Here is an 18,151-nt window from a genome sequence, read left to right as displayed (position 1 = left end):
GAATGAAATTTTTTGCTAAAAATAGAAGGTCGTATATTACAATTAAATGTGTTAACATGTTGATGAGATGCAAATACAATGCCAGAGCTAACAACAATACGAAAAATAATAATAATAGAAGCAGCAGAAACAACAACAATAATAAAATAATAACAACAATATTATTATCATTATTAAACTGTATAACAATAAATAATAATAATAACAATAATGTTAAATACAAACAAGAGCGATAATTAAATTGCATAGTAAACATCGACTAACGCAATAAGGTAAGGGCAACAAATTATAAAATAATAAAAATCCGATTAAAGAAAAAAGCAACAATGATAGTACAAATAATAATAACAACAGCATCATCAACAACCATAACAAAATGGTCAACAATCATAAAAACACTTTCACAGCAATAGCATAATAAAAATAATAATAATAAAAATAGAAATAATACAAAGAAAATTATCTTTGTAGCGCCGATAAACAGAAAACATAGACACTGCAATAAAAAGCCAACGACAGATTCTAGTACCACATTCTAGTACCACAACTACTACTGGCCTTAACATTACCACCACCACCATTACTACTACTACTACTATTACTACTACTACTACCACTACTACTACTACTACTACTATTACTACTACTACTACTACTGAAATAGCTGCTACCACATTCACTACAACAACAACTACTACTACTATTTACTATTACTACTACTTCTACTAGTACGATGATGACGACGACGAGGATGATTATTACTATTCATACAATCATACAACTATTTCTACTACTACATTATCACAACTACAACTAATACTATTATTATTTTATTATTATTATTATTATTACTAATACTACTATAACAACTACTTCTACTGTTGCTACTGATTTTACTACTATCAACGCTACAAATATTTCTAAAACCATTATATCTATTTGAAGTAGTGAATTTCACACAGTAATATGACATAGTAAATTTTAGCGCGTGTTAGTATTTTTAATGCTGTTATATCAAACTTTGATCACTAACACTACTTACATTAAATTGTGACATTAATTCATTCATAAATTCATTAGTAATTAATATTAATATGCCGTCGATAAAAATAAAACTTACTAATAAGTTAAAGTTTAGAAATGCAACTACCACCATATCGTTACCAGAATTCGGTACTGATAATATATGTTTATTCATTTTTAGTTTATTAATTCAATCATTTAATCATTCATCTACTAATTCAGGGATTTTTCTCTAATTCCATATCTACCTACAATTCCATGATATTAACTTAGAGGCATAATATACGTAGTGGTGTATCAAAAGAAAATAAGCGCTATAAAATATGTTTGGGGATAATTTGCATAGAAGTTGTACAGTTAGGCTGTCGTAATTACAACATTATCGTCATCATCATCATGACAACATTATCGTCAACGTCATCATTATGACATCATCGTCACATCATCATCATTATAACATTATCGTCATCATCATCATTATAACATTATCGTCAACGTCATCATTATGACATCATCGTCACATCATCATCATTATAACATTATCGTCATCATCATCATTATAACATTATCGTCAACGTCATCATTATGACGTCATCGTCACATCATTATAACATTATTGTCATCATCACCATTTTAACATTATCGTCATCATCATCATTACAACATTATCGTCATCATCATCATGACAACATTATCGTCAACGTCATCATTATGACATCATCGTCACATCATCATCATTATAACATTATCGTCATCATCATCATGACAACATCATCATCATCACCATCATTGTCGTCGTCGTCTTCGTTATTCACGTTTTTATATGACACTTGTGATAATTATATTATATTATTTTAAATAATAATAAGAAGTAGTTGTAGTAGTAGTAGTAGTAGTAGTAGTAGTAGTAGTAGTAGTATTAGTAGTAGTAGTAGTGGCAGGTATGGCAGAAACAGTAGTAGTGGTGGTAGTAGCAATAGTAGTAGTAATAGTTATAATAGTAGCAGAAAAAGCAGTTGAAGTAGTTGTATTAGCGGTAATATTTATAGTAGTATCATCAACATAAAATTTCCCGATAATTTTGCAATTATTTTCCCCCACGAACAACATCAGACATCTGCCATCAATTTTTGAGAGACCGTTTTTAAGCATAAAAAAAAGAGTAACGCCACTCACTACGCTAGAACATTACGACGCAAAAACGTTGGAATCATCAAAGGACAACAAAATTATAAGGATCGATATAAAAATGCAATAAGGGCTGGCATAAAATAAATTAACATAAACATTCATAAACCCTAGCATAAACAACGTAAGAACAACAACAAGGACAGCGTATACAACAAGAACAACGTAAACAACAATAAAAATATCAACAACAACATGAACCGCAGCCGCAGCAATAACAACATTATTATACAGTGCCGTGATGTGAGGACCATGCTAATAATGACTGCATGTATGGAGCGTGATGTAGAGCAGTTAAGTGGGGGTTAAATTAAAAGTCAACAAATAATTACACTGCGTACTAGTATGGCCTGAATAGTTATTGCAGCATGACATCGCTGACGTGGGAGCCGGAGCAGAATGCAGTGGACTGCCTCCACGCACAGCTGGATAACACGGGTTAGACACAACGCATTATTATAATACTTCATGCTTATTATGATATTATGTTGAAACTACCCTTCTTCCAGTCACAAAGACATGCATCTGCCAGTTTCATCGAAAATTTGGAGTAAACGAAAATCATTTAACTCGCTTTGATAACGCAACCACTTCATTATTAAATATGCATATTGTGAAGGCCGGCGATTTTCCAAAATAAGCTAATCAAGAAAGCAGTCCTTAATTTCATAATGCTGAGTAAAACAAACAATAAGAGATGGAATTCTGTTTGCGAGCTCAGCCAATGAAAAAAAAAAAACCTCGCTACGTATTACGATTGCTGGAGCGAAAAATTATACGACGAATTTATTTGGGACTTAAACAAATTTTAAAAAGGAAGAACTTTTGTTTTTTCGGTTTGAAATTATTTTTTTATTTTATTGGTTGAACTTTAACCGCCAGAGAAAATGTAGTAAATTAAAAATATGCCTCAGTTAGTAACCATGAAATTTAAATAATGCCAGATTGAGAAAAATGAGAAACAAATAGTTATGTAACAACAACATACAACCGCATTACATGCACAATCGAACATAAGGTGATATTATTTTTATTTAAAGAGGCCGCAACAACATAATGTTCAGCAATCTAGCAGAACAATCATTCCATCTTTTTCCTTTGTGTGCACTTCCGCGAGAACATACAACACACGAATTGCTGGATGTTTACAAACCCACACAAAACATCCATACATCTCTCTCCATCTCTTATTGCAGTTTCTCTCCTTTTCCTACATTGGCAATCAGCTGGCGGCACACTGTGGGAGTTGTTATCTATCCGCTCTCTTTAACGATGTAGTTAAATCATTTTACGAGCACTACACAAAAGAGAGAAAGTTGAACAATGCGTTATGATGCAGTGCTCTTTATCAACTTGCTGGTGTCTTCTTCTCCTTTGGTCTCCAGGCAGCTTTCTTTAATTTTGAAATACTATCACCTACCACAACCAACACAGAACATATCACGGCGTATACACGGCATACACAAGTATTTATAAAAGTTTTTTGTCTCGAATTTAAGCTGCTTTAAAATGAGAAAAATAAGAAAAAACACGAAAAATTTAGTAACAACATTTACAAAGGACACGCAAGTTATATGACAGAAATTATAACAACTACTACAACTGTTAAAGAGATGATAGCAATAATAAAAGCAATCTTAAAAATAAAAAATAATAATACTAAAAGTAAGTATTCTACGTGCAATGCAGGAACATTAATTTAGAGTAAGTTGTCAGGCGAAGAATGTTTGCATGGCATTTAATGGCCAGCCAGGCGAACAGAAGAACAGACGGAGATGCAATGAAACAGACAGACAGACAGGCGGACAAACATCTAAAATACAACATCCTTCACATTTTCAGGCACTATTTATGCTGGTATTATCGTAATCAATGCAATAATCGCCATATTTATTTTTATCTTTTTCATCATCCTCATCATCTTCCTGTTCTGCGTTATAATGTTGCACTTAAAAGTAGATGATAATATTTTATTATTATTATTATTGTTGTTGTTGTTTATTATTATTTTTGTTATTATTTTTATCTTTATTGTTCAGTAAATAATATTTAACATATTTTTGAATGCAATTTCTGTGGGGATTTTTATCCCCAAAAGATTGTTTCGTATGATAACATATACAACAACAATAAACACAATTTTATTTTCTTCAAATATTTGAAATTTTTATCGTAAAGAACTCTGTGAGAAATAAATGTTTTTTTCACAAAATTATGAAAAAAAAATTTATATTACAATAATATTCAAAAGAAGTTCTGAATATTGAAAGATCAGAGAAATGCATGCTGTGTGACGCCCTTACAACCCCTTCATTTGAAGTAACGCATCAAACATTTTCTAACTTATCACTAAGCACGATACAGAAACTTCATCAACAGAAACAGCAACAGCAACAACAATGCAACAACTCTACAACAACAACGAAATAACAACAACACAACAACAATAACAAAATATAACAATGCAACAAAAACGCTAAAACAACAATGCAACAATAACGCAACAACAACGCTACAACGAAACGCTATAACAACAACGTAACAACAATAGCAACGAGACAACAGTAACAACGCAACAACAACAACGCAACGGGAAGGTGATATAAATTCATAACATTATAAATTCACCAGAGTGTTGTTTGTTTGGATGTAATAAAACACAATTACCCAAAATCGTCCATGCAAAAAAAACTCCTCACTCTTCTTTCCGCAAAAATATGCCTGTGCAAATATTTCCATCCTAGCAAAATATGTGTGGCTGGAAGAAAACACAAAAAACCAAAAATATTTTTCAAAAAAAAAAAAATTTTACCGGAAATATTGAACAGGCAAATAAAAATAAAAAAAAGTGAAAAATTCATTAGAAGAAGACAGATTTTAAAGATTTGCTAGATTTTATAATTTTGTTATAATATTTATTCACACTCGTGTTACTATTATCATGTTATGAGTACCATCTTTTTGATATTCCGACTAGGACTACTTTGTTTACGTTGGCAAGCCATCAATAAACTTTACAGCAAATAACATTTGCAAACAACGTTAGGACAGCTAGATTGAGAGTTACGAAATTTCAAACTTACAGATGTTTCAAAACCCAAAATTTCTTGCAACAAATACATCAACAACAGTAACAACAGCTTCAGCAACAACTCTAACAAAAGTTTAAACATAATAATTTAATAAAACTGAGTTTAAATATTTGAATTCCCAAGAAGAACATGTGGTATTTTGGCACTTCCCTTTTGAACAACATCGATGGAAACAACAACTTCATTTATAATGATATTATATAAACAACAATATACTAACGAAGAAAGTCAAGTTGATCGTGATGAGGAATGTTTTGGTGCAGACCGATCCACAGAAGCCAGCACTCCTGCATCTCACATCATCGCTATCGTATTCATCATCAAAATCGCAGCAGCAAAGTTGTTGAGAAGTTGTTGAAGATGTTGAAGAGAAACGTCGGTTGATGTCGTTAGTGTTGCAAGTAGGACGTTTCGAGCAACAACTTTTGCGGCTGTTCTCACGTGATATCGTGTTCGATCGAGACCTGCTTCTGTTCCTTTGAAGTTGCTGATGTTGTTGCAGAACAATTTGTTGCTGCTGTTGCTGCTGCTGCTGCTGCTGTTCTAACTGTTGTGCTGTTTGTTGTATCTGTTGTTCGTCTATGTTGCATCCAGTAAAACTTGTTCGTGAGCTGTTGCTCGTGGCGTTGTTGTAACCATTGTTGCCGCTGATGAAGATACTGTTCCTCTGCTGTTTATCGTAATACATGTTGCTCGGTTTCGGGCTGGGAGTTTTCGACAACCTTCTTGCTGCCAAAACGGAAGTCGGCGTATCGTAGGCGTGCAATTGTAACGTTTGATCAATTTCTGTTTCAACTTTGTCAATTGTGTCTGTTGAGCAGCTGTCGTCGTAACGGTAATTGTAGTAAGTGGGGTAGTTAGAACCAATATGTCCCCGCTGTTTGGCGCTGTTGTGTCTTCGGTGGAAGCTGTGTCTGTATCCGGTGGCTCTGGGATGGAAAGATGAAGATGATGTTGAAGATGGAGAGAAGGTGTTTTCTGCAGTGCTGTCAAGTGAATGCGAGGCGGCTTGGGCGAGTACTTTGGCAGATGGAGTGGGGGATGGGAGGAGGGGGTGGTCCGTAGGGAGGTAATCGTCGATCGTCGGTGGGGTGAGCAGCGACGGTTTCAACTTCAAAGTGGCAGTGCTCGGCGATAACGATGTCGGTGAGGAAATTGTTTTTGTCGTCGTTAATTTTTTAAACGAACTGTTGGTCTGCTGTTCATTCGGTTTTTCATCCATAAGTTTCTGTTTGCTCGTGTTTGTATATCATGAGGTAACTTGGTGTTGTTGCTGCGGTGAACAATCGTATTGTACTCTATGTTAAGAAAAAACTGAGTGCTGTTGCAGTTGTGAACATTTCTGTACTTTAAACCAAAATAAGAACAAGATAAGATAATTGTAATTAATTGACCATCCTTCTGAAATTTTTCAGCACTTAGTCATTTCTGCAAATTTATTAAAATCAAAATACAAAAATAAAATGAAATTGAAATTCTAAGTAAGGTACTTCAATTTTATATCTTGATGGAACCTCTTCAAAACATTATCTGAGTTCATTTTATTTGACTTGAAAGTTCTTTTCGTCATAAAAACTTTTGCACTTATGAATAAATATTATATAAACGAATATACTTGTTTTCAGACGAGAAGGTACGATACCAGGTACATATAAGTTCGCATGAACGTTGAGCTGAGCAACTTCAAAGACATTCAGACGCTCATATTAATATTGCCACACTACACGTAGCATGAACTGTTTGGAAAAATTTCCATCCCATATAAGTCTTTTTATTATTTACACCTCTTAGAGCATGAAAAAATGTAAAAGTTGAAAGAAAAAATTGAAATGAAAGAAACTTTAAATTTATTTAAATTAAATAAAAAAAAATAACTCAACAGATAAAAAATAAAAGTTTGAAAAAATATAAAAAAAACTTTAAATTTGTTTAAATTAAGGATGAAAAAAATAAATGAAAGTTTGACAGGCGTGGCGGAGACATCGGTCTTATGTCTTCAGCACATACTGCTCACTCACAACCCATGCAAAAGTTATGTATTTACGTATGCATGCGAGTTTGTATGTTTTTATAAATAAATTTGTATTTATATATATATATGTGTGTGTGTGTTTATGTATGTGCTTATGTATTTATACAAAAAATTTTATGTAATTATGTGTTAATATGAAAAGCATGTATAATTGTATATGCATGTATGTGACACATCTCTGAGCATACAAAATGCGGTATATTTTTTATGTTTAAGTATAATTGTAAGTAGTTACCCACATAAGTATTTATATGTGTTAAGAAATCATATACCAATTATATGTGATTTACATGAATTTTTGGGAGATGTGTTTGTGCAGAAATAGAAAAAACACCACAAAGCTATTTAAAAAATACTTCTTTTTCTCGGTTTAACATGCAGAGCACGTAATAACGGCAGTTAAGATTAACACAAACGCATTAAAATTGTGTTCATTATATAATTTATTATACACAGTACATGCATTGTGCATGTATGTAACTGTGTGTGTGTGCATGCATGCGTGCATGTGTGTGTTTTGTGTGTGTGTATATGTATGTATGTGTGTGTGTGTGTGGTGTGTGTGTGTGTGGTGTGTGTGTGTATGTGGTGTGTGTGTGTGTATGTGTGTGTGTGTGTGTATGACGTTCTCATTAATTTTGTTGGCAGATTTTGCTACCTTGGTTGTGTTATCTGTCGAATAATCTTTTATTAAAGACGACGAGGTCACTGCAAGGCTAGCGAGGGCAGGGGATGCATTTGGAAAATTGAACACACGGCCGTGGTACGAACATGGTATATCTCAGTGCACCAAAGTTGCTGTTTACAGAGCAGTCGTGTAATCTACCCTGTTGTGTGGTTGCGAAACTTGGACCACATATCGCCGCCACATACTTAGGCTTGATTTGTTTCACATGAGATGCCTCCGTAAAATTGCACACATCAGATGAGAGGACAGGTGCCTAACACAGAGGTTCTGAAAATATGTGATGTTTCGATCATTGAAGCCTAATTACTCGGGCCCAGTTTTGTTGGACTGGTCATGTCGTTCACATGCCAAACAAGTGTTTTTTGGACAGCTGGCCACTGGAAGTCGTCTCGCAAGCGATCCAGTGTGGTGATACAAGGACAACCTAAAAGACAACCTGAAGAAATGTAGACTCAACCCAGGCTCCTTTTGTCATGATGCTCTTCGGCGTTCGGAGTGGAAAAGAAAATGCAAGTCCGCGGTCGATGGATTTGAAAGAATTCGAACCGCTGCTCTTGATGATAAAAAAAACGTCGTAAAATCGACGTCCAAAGCAGCATTGGCATGGGAGCGTGGGTCGGTCAGTTTTGTTCACGGGAATGCCTGTCAAGATTTGGACTCTGCACACGTGAAGACCCACCGATGACGGTGCAGTTCATCTATGTGTGTGTGTGTGTGGTGTGTGTGTATGTATACGTGGTGTGTGTGTGTGTGTGTGGTGTCAAAACATGTAAGTTAGTAAGTGTAGGTGTTTCCAGTGAATTGCTAATAAAGTCCAAATGACATCGTTCATCAAAACGGAAATGTGACCTCCACGATGACGAGATGACGTCATATACGGGTGAAGCACATTTGATTTCGTCTGACGTATTATGTTTCATTTGTTATGCGAATGGCTGTTTCACGTAATGTCTGTTTGTTTATTTGTTCATTTGTTTATGTTCACAAAAATTAATTGTCCAAAACTGCAACATACAAATTTTTACAAAACTGTTCGTGTTAAAATTTAATACAAGAAATAAACTACATTTCGAATATTTTAGCCAATACCTTTTACAAATCAATTAACATAACATGGTTAATTAACATTTCAACATGGTCTCATGAAAACCATTAACACTAACATCATTAACATTAACATCACTATCATCACCGCTCACATCATCATCACCACCGCCAATATTATTCCAGCTATATTCCGTAGCGCTTAGTTGAAAATTAGCTTGTGTCCATACTGAACAGCACAGTGTACGCATGCAACATTCACGTACATGCTACACGGACCTCAAAAGATTGAAAATTATGAATACACGTGCACCTACACATACACATACACAACACACACACAACAAAATGCAGAGACTTATGAGGTAAAAAAAAAGTATACATTGTGTGTGGAAAGGAGTAGAGAAATTGACGAAGAACGTAAGTGTAGAGAGGGAAGAGGATGATGTTATGTCATCAGAACATTGAAACGTTAAGTTGTTTGCATGGAGTAACTTGAATCAACTGTTTACCAAGCAGACAGGTCCTGCAGCAAACAACGTACTGAAAGCATATAGGTACACGCATAGACACATACGGAGACGCACAAATACACATACAGACATACCCATCGTTCACAAACAAAAACACACATACAGCCAAAGACCCACTCACGCAAAAACACAAACCTGTACAGAAACAAACAGACACAGATACATTAGACTATACAAACACACGCATACAGGCACGCCAACACATACAAAACCATAAATATTAAAATAGTCAAAAAACAGTTTCTTTTATTCAAATTTGCGCCCCTTCAATTTATTTAGCTAAAAATTAACAATTATGCAAAATTTCATTCAGTTATGACCATATTTAAAGCTTTTACATCAACAGTTTTTAAATATATACTTTTTCAGCGTATGATGATTACTGTTGGTCAATGCTATACTATTTTTGATCATTGACCATTTTTGCGGTGAAGGAATATTTTCTTTCTTGAAAGAAAGTACTTTAAGAAAGTATATTTTAGGTATACTTTCTTGAAAGAATCATTTGAGATTTTATCCAATTAATAGTCAAACTAACAAAACATTCACGTTTCTACATGATAAAGGCAACTTGTTCATAAATGGTCCACTTATTTGAGTAGCTGATAACTACCAACATGAGAAGCGAGATTACGTTTGTTCGTTGATCTCTCGTTGGCTGAAACAGTCGAGAGCATGACAAACAGTGGTTGATCGGATTCACGACGTATTGGCAGAAGTGTTAAAAACAGTGTTATATTAATCTGAGCGGCATAATTTAATTTTTTCATCTTTTTTTGGTAAGTTTTGAAAACCATTAAACAATGTTTTAAAAATTTTTTGTCTTTTTTTAAAAATAAGCCACCCCAAAACACATACACACATGAAGCTACACACAGAAACATCCGTCTACACGGAATATTTTCGCTTTCATATCAATATTGCATCAACGTAATGCCGTCTTCGCTGCTTGTTCGCCCACACACAAGTTTACAAGTAAGTGTTTGCACGCGGTTATATTCGCTACGCCAAGATATATTAGTATGTACGTGACGTACGTGTTGACTTATGTATGTGTGTATGCATGAACTGGACAGAACAATATGCAACAGTCACAAATGTGATGCAGCATAACATACGGTCAATATTTTTTCTCTTTCATTCATTAAATCATTCATCATTCATCACTGGGGCAACTAGAGCAGAATACTCTACCATCTGGCAATTCGGTAATAACATGAGCGTGTAAATATACGTGTGTGTGTGTGCGTGTGTGTGTGCGTACGTGCGTGTGTGTGTCTATCTGTGTGTCTGTGTGTGGTGGTGTGTGTGTGATGTGCATGCGTGTGATCGAAATAAAAAAAATGACTGCAGTAAAATTTTATCTAAATGATTATCTCTCTTCTTTATTCAAGTGTTTATTCAAGAACTATTTTGTATGAAATCTGTGGATATATGGAAGCATCATCCTGTATACAAAGTCCGGTGCTCGCAAGTCGTCATAAATCCTGCTTCCCATTCTCAAATCCTCTCTGCATACTTATCTTCATTGGACAAACAAATGAATAATAAAAAATTTCCTATTAATAGACATTGTTTGATTCTACACAAATGAATTTTATCTCACTTATTAAGCAGCATCACACGCTTGTTTCTTCTTCATTAACGTTATAACACATTTGAATTCATAATTTAATCCAATCATTTTCTAATTAATTCTGTGAAAATTGGAAGACGCAAAATCTGTTACAACACCACCAACAACGTTGCAAAATGAAAACAAAAAATAGCGGAAATTAACTTGTTAATAAGTGAATTAATTTTTAATTTAATTCAAACATGCATGTTTGTGTGCATCTTTATAAAAAAAATTGTATATTTCAATTTCTTATGCTTTATTCCGTTATTGCAGTATTGTTAAGAATCTTCAATTGATATACTACTAAAATTTTGTAGCGGCTGCTTTGGATCAAATATCTCTAAATGCAACAGAAATAAACTTTATCAAAGTCTTTTCTTAAATTGTTACCAAAAATCTCAACTCATGACTACACATTACAGGCGCAAACATTGACACCAAATTTATTAAATGACAATATGGAAGAACTAAATGCTTCTTTATATTCTAAATCTTTCAATGCTGCTAGACAAAAGTTTATTGAAACTAAATGAAATTTTTATAAATTTTATATTATTAAAAATGTTCAAAATGTTGATGTTAATAGATTTATTAGCATCATTTATCAAGAGATCAACATTTTGTTCGACCATGTATGGGCATTCGATATCCCATTAGCTTGAAATATTTTTATACTGAATACAGTTTATTTTAAGAAAACAATGCCACCATTTGTACGCAAGTAGCCACAAGCATGCACAGTGTGCACACATCACATGACATTTAAAGGCCGCCTGTACAACTTGCATCTTCCGCTTGTGTATACCAGCATTGTACATCAACGTGCGTACACGCATGCCTACATATACGTACGTCCACACATAAATGCACAAAAATGAGATTGCGACGCGGATCACACGCACACAAATTGCATGCATATCTCATGCAAGCAATGTAATGTGATTAGAGTAATTCATTACTGTATCATGAATTCAATTTTAGATGAGAAGTGCGTGGCAAGCCTGCTGCGATGGGTAGATGTTCTGTGTGTTCTTGCCAAGTCATTCTCACCGTTTTCTATGTCACTATGCTTGTTTGTTTTGTGTATCATACTCACATACTTATTATATATCTCTGGTGTGTGTGTGTGTTTTTCACTTTGCCTAAGTGCGTACCTAGACATGATGTATAATATATTTTTTGTTTACTATATAATAGACAGTAAAATTCAGTTGATGTACTTATTGCTTATATGTACGCCAGTATGCGTACACACACATGTATGCTTCACGTACGTCATCGCATGCACCATCCAAACCGTCCACAATCTGTGTTGCTCAAATTGATGACGGTCCGTGCAAATATTTGCTGGTACACGATGTTTATTGAAAGTCATTTCTGTTTGAAAGAGTTCGATCATGAACGTATGTAGTTTTGAATAAAGAACAGACAGGTCATGTGTTTGGTTTGTGCTTTTTAACTGTTTAATGATGGAGAGATGGCTGGCTTGCTGGATAGATAGATGGCTGCTAGTTGGATGGAGAGATTGATGAATGCAAAATAATTAGAGTTGGTAGATTAGATGGATGGGTGAGCAAACATTATATTTTTCAAATTTAATCTTCAGACCAGAAGTTATTTGAAGTAAAAACAAAAAATTACAACAGCGGAAAAAATTCAAGCAGATAAAACAATGAACCAAAATGTTGGCACCGTCGTACAAACACCAGCAGAAGACACGCCTGCTTATATTTCTATATAATCAGGTGTGGCTGGTGTTAGATTTTCAAGAAAGCCCATTCAAAAAAACATTTTTGCCATGTTAATGCCGTTGACCAGTAAAATTATTCTCGATTACAATTGTAGCAACATGGATAAAAAAAGTTAGGTCATTGTTGACGAACAGCTTGATGAATGTGTAGGCAATAAAATGAATGAACAAATGAACAAACGAACAGATAAATAAACTAATTATGTTTTAATTAATACAATTTGAAATTAGAAGTGACTTAATTGGGAGCATAATTGAATTGGTGTACAAATTAAGAAGAAGGAAGGAAAAGAAAATGTATCCGCCCACCTACTACAATTTGTTTGTACGTTGCAAAGTATACACAAGAGAATTGTACACACAACTTGATCACGTCATGCCCATTTATATTGTTGCATTTGTATGCCTTCCTTTCTACATGCCTGCTTGTCAAACAGTCTTTTGTGTCGTCTTGTCTTTGCATTGTGTAACGTCTTTTTAAATGAATTACGTCTCGTGGCCAGTATGGGACGTATTTTTATGATTTATTATATTTTTATATGGCCGCAAAACTTTTCAGCATTATTCATTTTTAACTAGAAAAATTTATATATGCAAACAATACTGAGCGTGATGAAATGGGTAAGAAATGTTTCTGTCCCTCGTAAATGATTTGCACTTGCACATGAAGTTGCTTATGTGGCCAGAAATGTGAACAAAATGTTTGCAATAGCTCATATTTGCATGGCTTACAATTTCATATGATTTTTATTTATCTGTTATTTTATTTATTTATTTTTTCATAAATGAAACTGTTGCAAATGTTAAAAATTATTTATGAAAAACATTAAACGTTAATTTAAACAGCGTAAGAGAATGAAGAGTATGAAAACTAAACAATGAATAAATCCCGTAGAATGGAAAATGGATAACTAACTCATTCCGCCGAGGCATCCAGCTGACGATAATAGCAAAAAAAATTTCACTCGACAATTTATGACGTAAACACGATTTTACAAACAGACAAATTTTATTTTAAATTATTATTATTACAATTATTATTATAATTATTGTAAATTATTATTACAATATTATCGTAAATGTTTCACGCATCAAGCGGTTTATTATAAACAGATGTGATTTCAATAATTATAACAACAAAAAAAAACACGAATATATATAAATATTTAATTTCCATTTTTTAATAAAGATAAGATTAACCAGATACAAATGATAAAAATATGAAATCTGATACATTTAAAATTGAAATCAAGCGGAGAAGAAAAACGTTGGCGATCTTTTTATTTCTCCGTCAAACTTATTTATGATACCTTTCAATCTTTTATGGAGCTTTCCCATTACAATACACACGCATCCACCAACTATGCAGCTATATAGGCGTGCATACATTTCCAGTCAACACACAACAACCTTCATGTACACACGTTCGTACGCACGTATGTGAAATGTTCGCTCACACGTATGCACGTACGTCTGCAAAACATAAAGCACTGCATATATATATATATATATATATATATATATATATATATATATATATATATAATCAAATTTTGTATTTATATAGCGCCAATTATAATTGCTTCTTATCAGCGCTCTCGTATACAGCATTTTGAAAGCGAGGCCATCATCGGTGGAGATCACTAGGAGTTAGCAAATAGGTATGTCTTTATAAGTTTTCTAAACTCAGCTAATGATAACCCAGATATCTGTAATTCGATAGGTAGGCTGTTCCAAAAAACAGGCCTCAGCAACTGCAAAATCTTTATCTGCTCTTTTCAGATTTCGATCTTTAACATACAGCGTGTTTGAATCAGCAACCCTTAGACGCCCATGTGGTGACATAGATGAAACTTTAATACATTTATCTTTTAAATACTTTGGAGCTAGACCATTCAAACTTTTAAATACCATTACACCCAAATTGAACATAATTCTTTGTTTAACGCGCAGCCAATGCAACTCCTTTAGAATTGCAATGCAACTCCTTTAGAATTGGTGATGCACGATCAAATTTTAATTTGCGATGTATCATTCTAGCAGCCTGATTCTGAACCACCTGAAGTTTAGACAACAGTTTATCAACTATATCATATAGAAGACTGTAACAATAATCCAATCTAGAGTTGACGAAAGCATGTACTAATAATGTCATTGTATCTCTATCTACCGATTTTGTGACTTGACGTAACTGACGTAGTTGGAACATACATTTTTTAACCAAAAGACTGACTTGTGGACCCATTGTCATACGGGAGTGGACTCAAATTGAGGTACGTTTTACTGAAACTTATATCAGTCATACTGATGTTAATCGATGAAGGTTCAAACGTTTGTTGCCATGTACCAGCCAACATGAACTGAGTCTTAGCCTGATTCAACTTTAGCCTACTTTGACCCAGCTACGACATCAAATATAGTTTCAGTTTTTCTAATACGGTAAGCATCTCATCTGGAAAACATGGATCTGCGTACCCATGGCAAAAATAAACATCTTTATTCAGTAAATCCAATATCTCTGCAACGAACAAATGAAAGAGAATCGGTCCAAGCACAGATCCTTGAGGCACCCCTGACGTATGTTTCATTGGTTCCGAGAGACCACCAGAGTAAGAAATCTGCTGAGTTCGACCAGTAAGAAATAAATCATCTTCAGTGATTCCGCTTTGGTTTATATGGTTTCTTTAGATAAAGCAAAATTAGTTACTTAGTTGTTGTCGTATTCTTCATCTTCGTTGTTGCCATTCATTGTTATTGAAGTTAGTATTAAGGCATCGAGATGTAATCATTTTTGTTAGATGTTTATTTGGGGTTTATTGATATCTATTAAGACAGCTTCTGCAATTTTTAGATGTATTGTGTTGGTGTTTTGATAAATTATATTTGTGTTGTTGTCAGGAATTTTGCAAGTTATAGGAGTTGCATGTGACGATTGTAAGTGAGATTTGATGGCTCCTCTTTGTGTGTGCATTGTGAAACGTGTTCATAGTGAAGTGCTCGTAACACCAAAATACGTATGTTGTTGACGCGCGCAGTCGTCAATAAAACATTTGAATTTATATATTACATAATTACGCTTCTAAGCATAACCGTCTTTAGTAGTGCAGTCGTTCTTTAAGACTAACTATAATGTCATACAATTATTTTAGTGTATCCTGAGTTTTTATTTTATTAGTATCATTGATTGGTGTAGCGTTTCTTTTTATGATTTGTTTGAGGACGACTCCGTCTATTTTATAGGCCGTTGACATATGATTTCTCTAATAAAGGATTATGTCGTTGTCATTATTTTTCTGTAGTCTCTGTTCAATGGTGCTTTCAATGGATGATGTTTTGTAGCCATTGCTTGCTAGTAGATTAGTAAATCTTTTCAGTTAAGTTGGAGAGGAATGCGTGAATTCACGGTTCACAAAGGATTTTAATGTACTTATTTTCAATTGTTCCGTGCATTCGCTTAGTCCATTTAAACAAATATCTTTATTTGTTGCTTTGACGTACCTATACCGCTTACAGTGGAGTTCGAACGTAAGAAATAATTAATTCAGTTTAGGATGAAGATTGTGGTTATAGATGTTGCGATTCAATATTCAATAGCACGATTCAATATTTTTTTCCAATTATCACTCAGTTATTTTGTTTGTTGACTGACTGTTTTTAAAATATGGAAAAAATGCTTGCATCCCATTTGCATAATCCTCATATAACTTTTTAGTTCTACAAACTGAACATGAATGTCTGAATTTAGACTGCGATTTCTTCCCCGCGAAAACAACGCGTTTTGCATTTTTAGTTCAGTTAGAAGAATTAGCAACAAGCGAGTGTCAATACCAAAGGTTTCCTCTACCATCAAACTCACCCATCTTATCTAAATGAAAAATATTCTAACGTTCAGCGGAGAATGTATTTATGTGATAATATTTGTTAAAATAAAGAAAAAATGTTTGTTTTATTGTTTGTTTGATGTATTTGATTAACATTAAAAGTCAAAAAATGTTTCAAAAATTAATTTATTTGACATTGATAGACAATATGTGGATGCCGACAAAAATTAAAAAAACTGAATTTATTATTAGAAAAAACAGGGCAAACATGCAACTTAATAAATGCTTTGTCAATAATAATATGTTCATGAGAAATTTTTTCCGGAAAAAAGTAATAAGATAACGGTTCTAACGCGGTATCCGTGGTGGACAATGCCCTCCGTTGGCACGTAAGTTAAGTCAACTAAGTTCAAGGTAAGTATTTCTGTTACCGCGCTGAACAGTCACTAACTAACGACAACTGTTTTTCTTGTTTTATTTTTTCATTTCAATTTTTCGACTGATTCGATATTTTAAAATGAAATAACTTTGCGCTGCACAGTCTTCCAAGCGTAGCCACTATAGAATTGAAACATGGTTTACATACAGACAATGCAATCAATCATGAAAAAATTGGTCTATTTTCAAACTAAACTGCGACTTACTTCAGTTTTAAGAAGGAAGAAGAGGCACGCATCCATGTAACCAGGTTTTATATTTTCTTGGCCGCCGTGTTTGCGGTCCGATTAGGTGATCTTTTGTTAACTTTCAGTCGAGAGAAGCAAAATTAAATAAACTTGCATAACAAATAGGGTTTAATTTCTTTGTAAAATTTAGTAACTCTAATTTATTGAGTAACTGGTCATTATTCGTCTTCTAATGTATAAAATTTTTTAGCAGCTTAGAGTTAGCTGCATTTACTTCACAGACTGCTAATTTTTTTTCATTCTCATTTGAGACTGAGGAAAATACAAAATTTTATTTGGACATAGAAATTATGATGTAAAAATGTAAAAAGCTTTATTTAAAAAAAGCTTTTTTTCTGCGGCTGAGTTTCAATTGAAAATAAATCAAGTCTGTTACGCTTAAATAAAATTGTTTAGTTGCTAAAAAATTGTGTTATAGTGTAAGAAGAAAAATTGTAAAGTTGGTTTCATGAATGGTGTGTTTCGTGCTCGAGGCATTGGTGGACCCAGAATTTTTCGATGTAAAGATGATGTCAAAGTCGTTTAGTCGGTAACAAATTTTTTGGTAACTTTCGTAATTCCAGTTTATTCTTGGTTTGGTGGAAGATGATTTTTAAAATTCTTAGTTGATGACACTTTTGTGGTGATTTCCGTTCACTTTGTTATTATATTTTACACAGAATTTTCAATTTTTTCC

The 18,151-nt window shown here is 33.7% G+C and overlaps 2 protein-coding genes across 2 annotated transcripts; one reads left to right on the top strand and one right to left on the bottom strand.

Moving 5' to 3' along the window:
- Positions 1 to 2,579: 2,579 nt before the first annotated feature.
- On the top strand, positions 2,580 to 4,641 carry HELRODRAFT_160504 (hypothetical protein; the record flags this gene model as incomplete). The annotated part of the gene is made up of 3 exons (XM_009017459.1): positions 2,580 to 2,649; positions 3,772 to 3,876; positions 4,463 to 4,641. The coding sequence occupies 3 exons, from the start codon at positions 2,580 to 2,582 to the stop codon at positions 4,639 to 4,641; spliced, it is 354 nt and encodes a 117-aa protein (XP_009015707.1).
- Positions 4,642 to 5,499: 858 nt separating this feature from the next.
- Positions 5,500 to 6,996, bottom strand: HELRODRAFT_160503 (hypothetical protein; the record flags this gene model as incomplete). The annotated part of the gene is made up of 2 exons (XM_009017458.1): positions 5,500 to 6,531; positions 6,946 to 6,996. 2 exons carry the CDS (start codon positions 6,994 to 6,996, stop codon positions 5,500 to 5,502), a joined length of 1,083 nt encoding a protein of 360 aa, XP_009015706.1.
- Positions 6,997 to 18,151: the final 11,155 nt, after the last annotated feature.

Source organism: Helobdella robusta, assembly GCF_000326865.2.
Source record: "Helobdella robusta unplaced genomic scaffold HELROscaffold_2, whole genome shotgun sequence".
Lineage (NCBI taxonomy): Eukaryota > Metazoa > Annelida > Clitellata > Rhynchobdellida > Glossiphoniidae > Helobdella > Helobdella robusta.
This window is presented reverse-complemented; position numbering and strand designations above follow the sequence as displayed.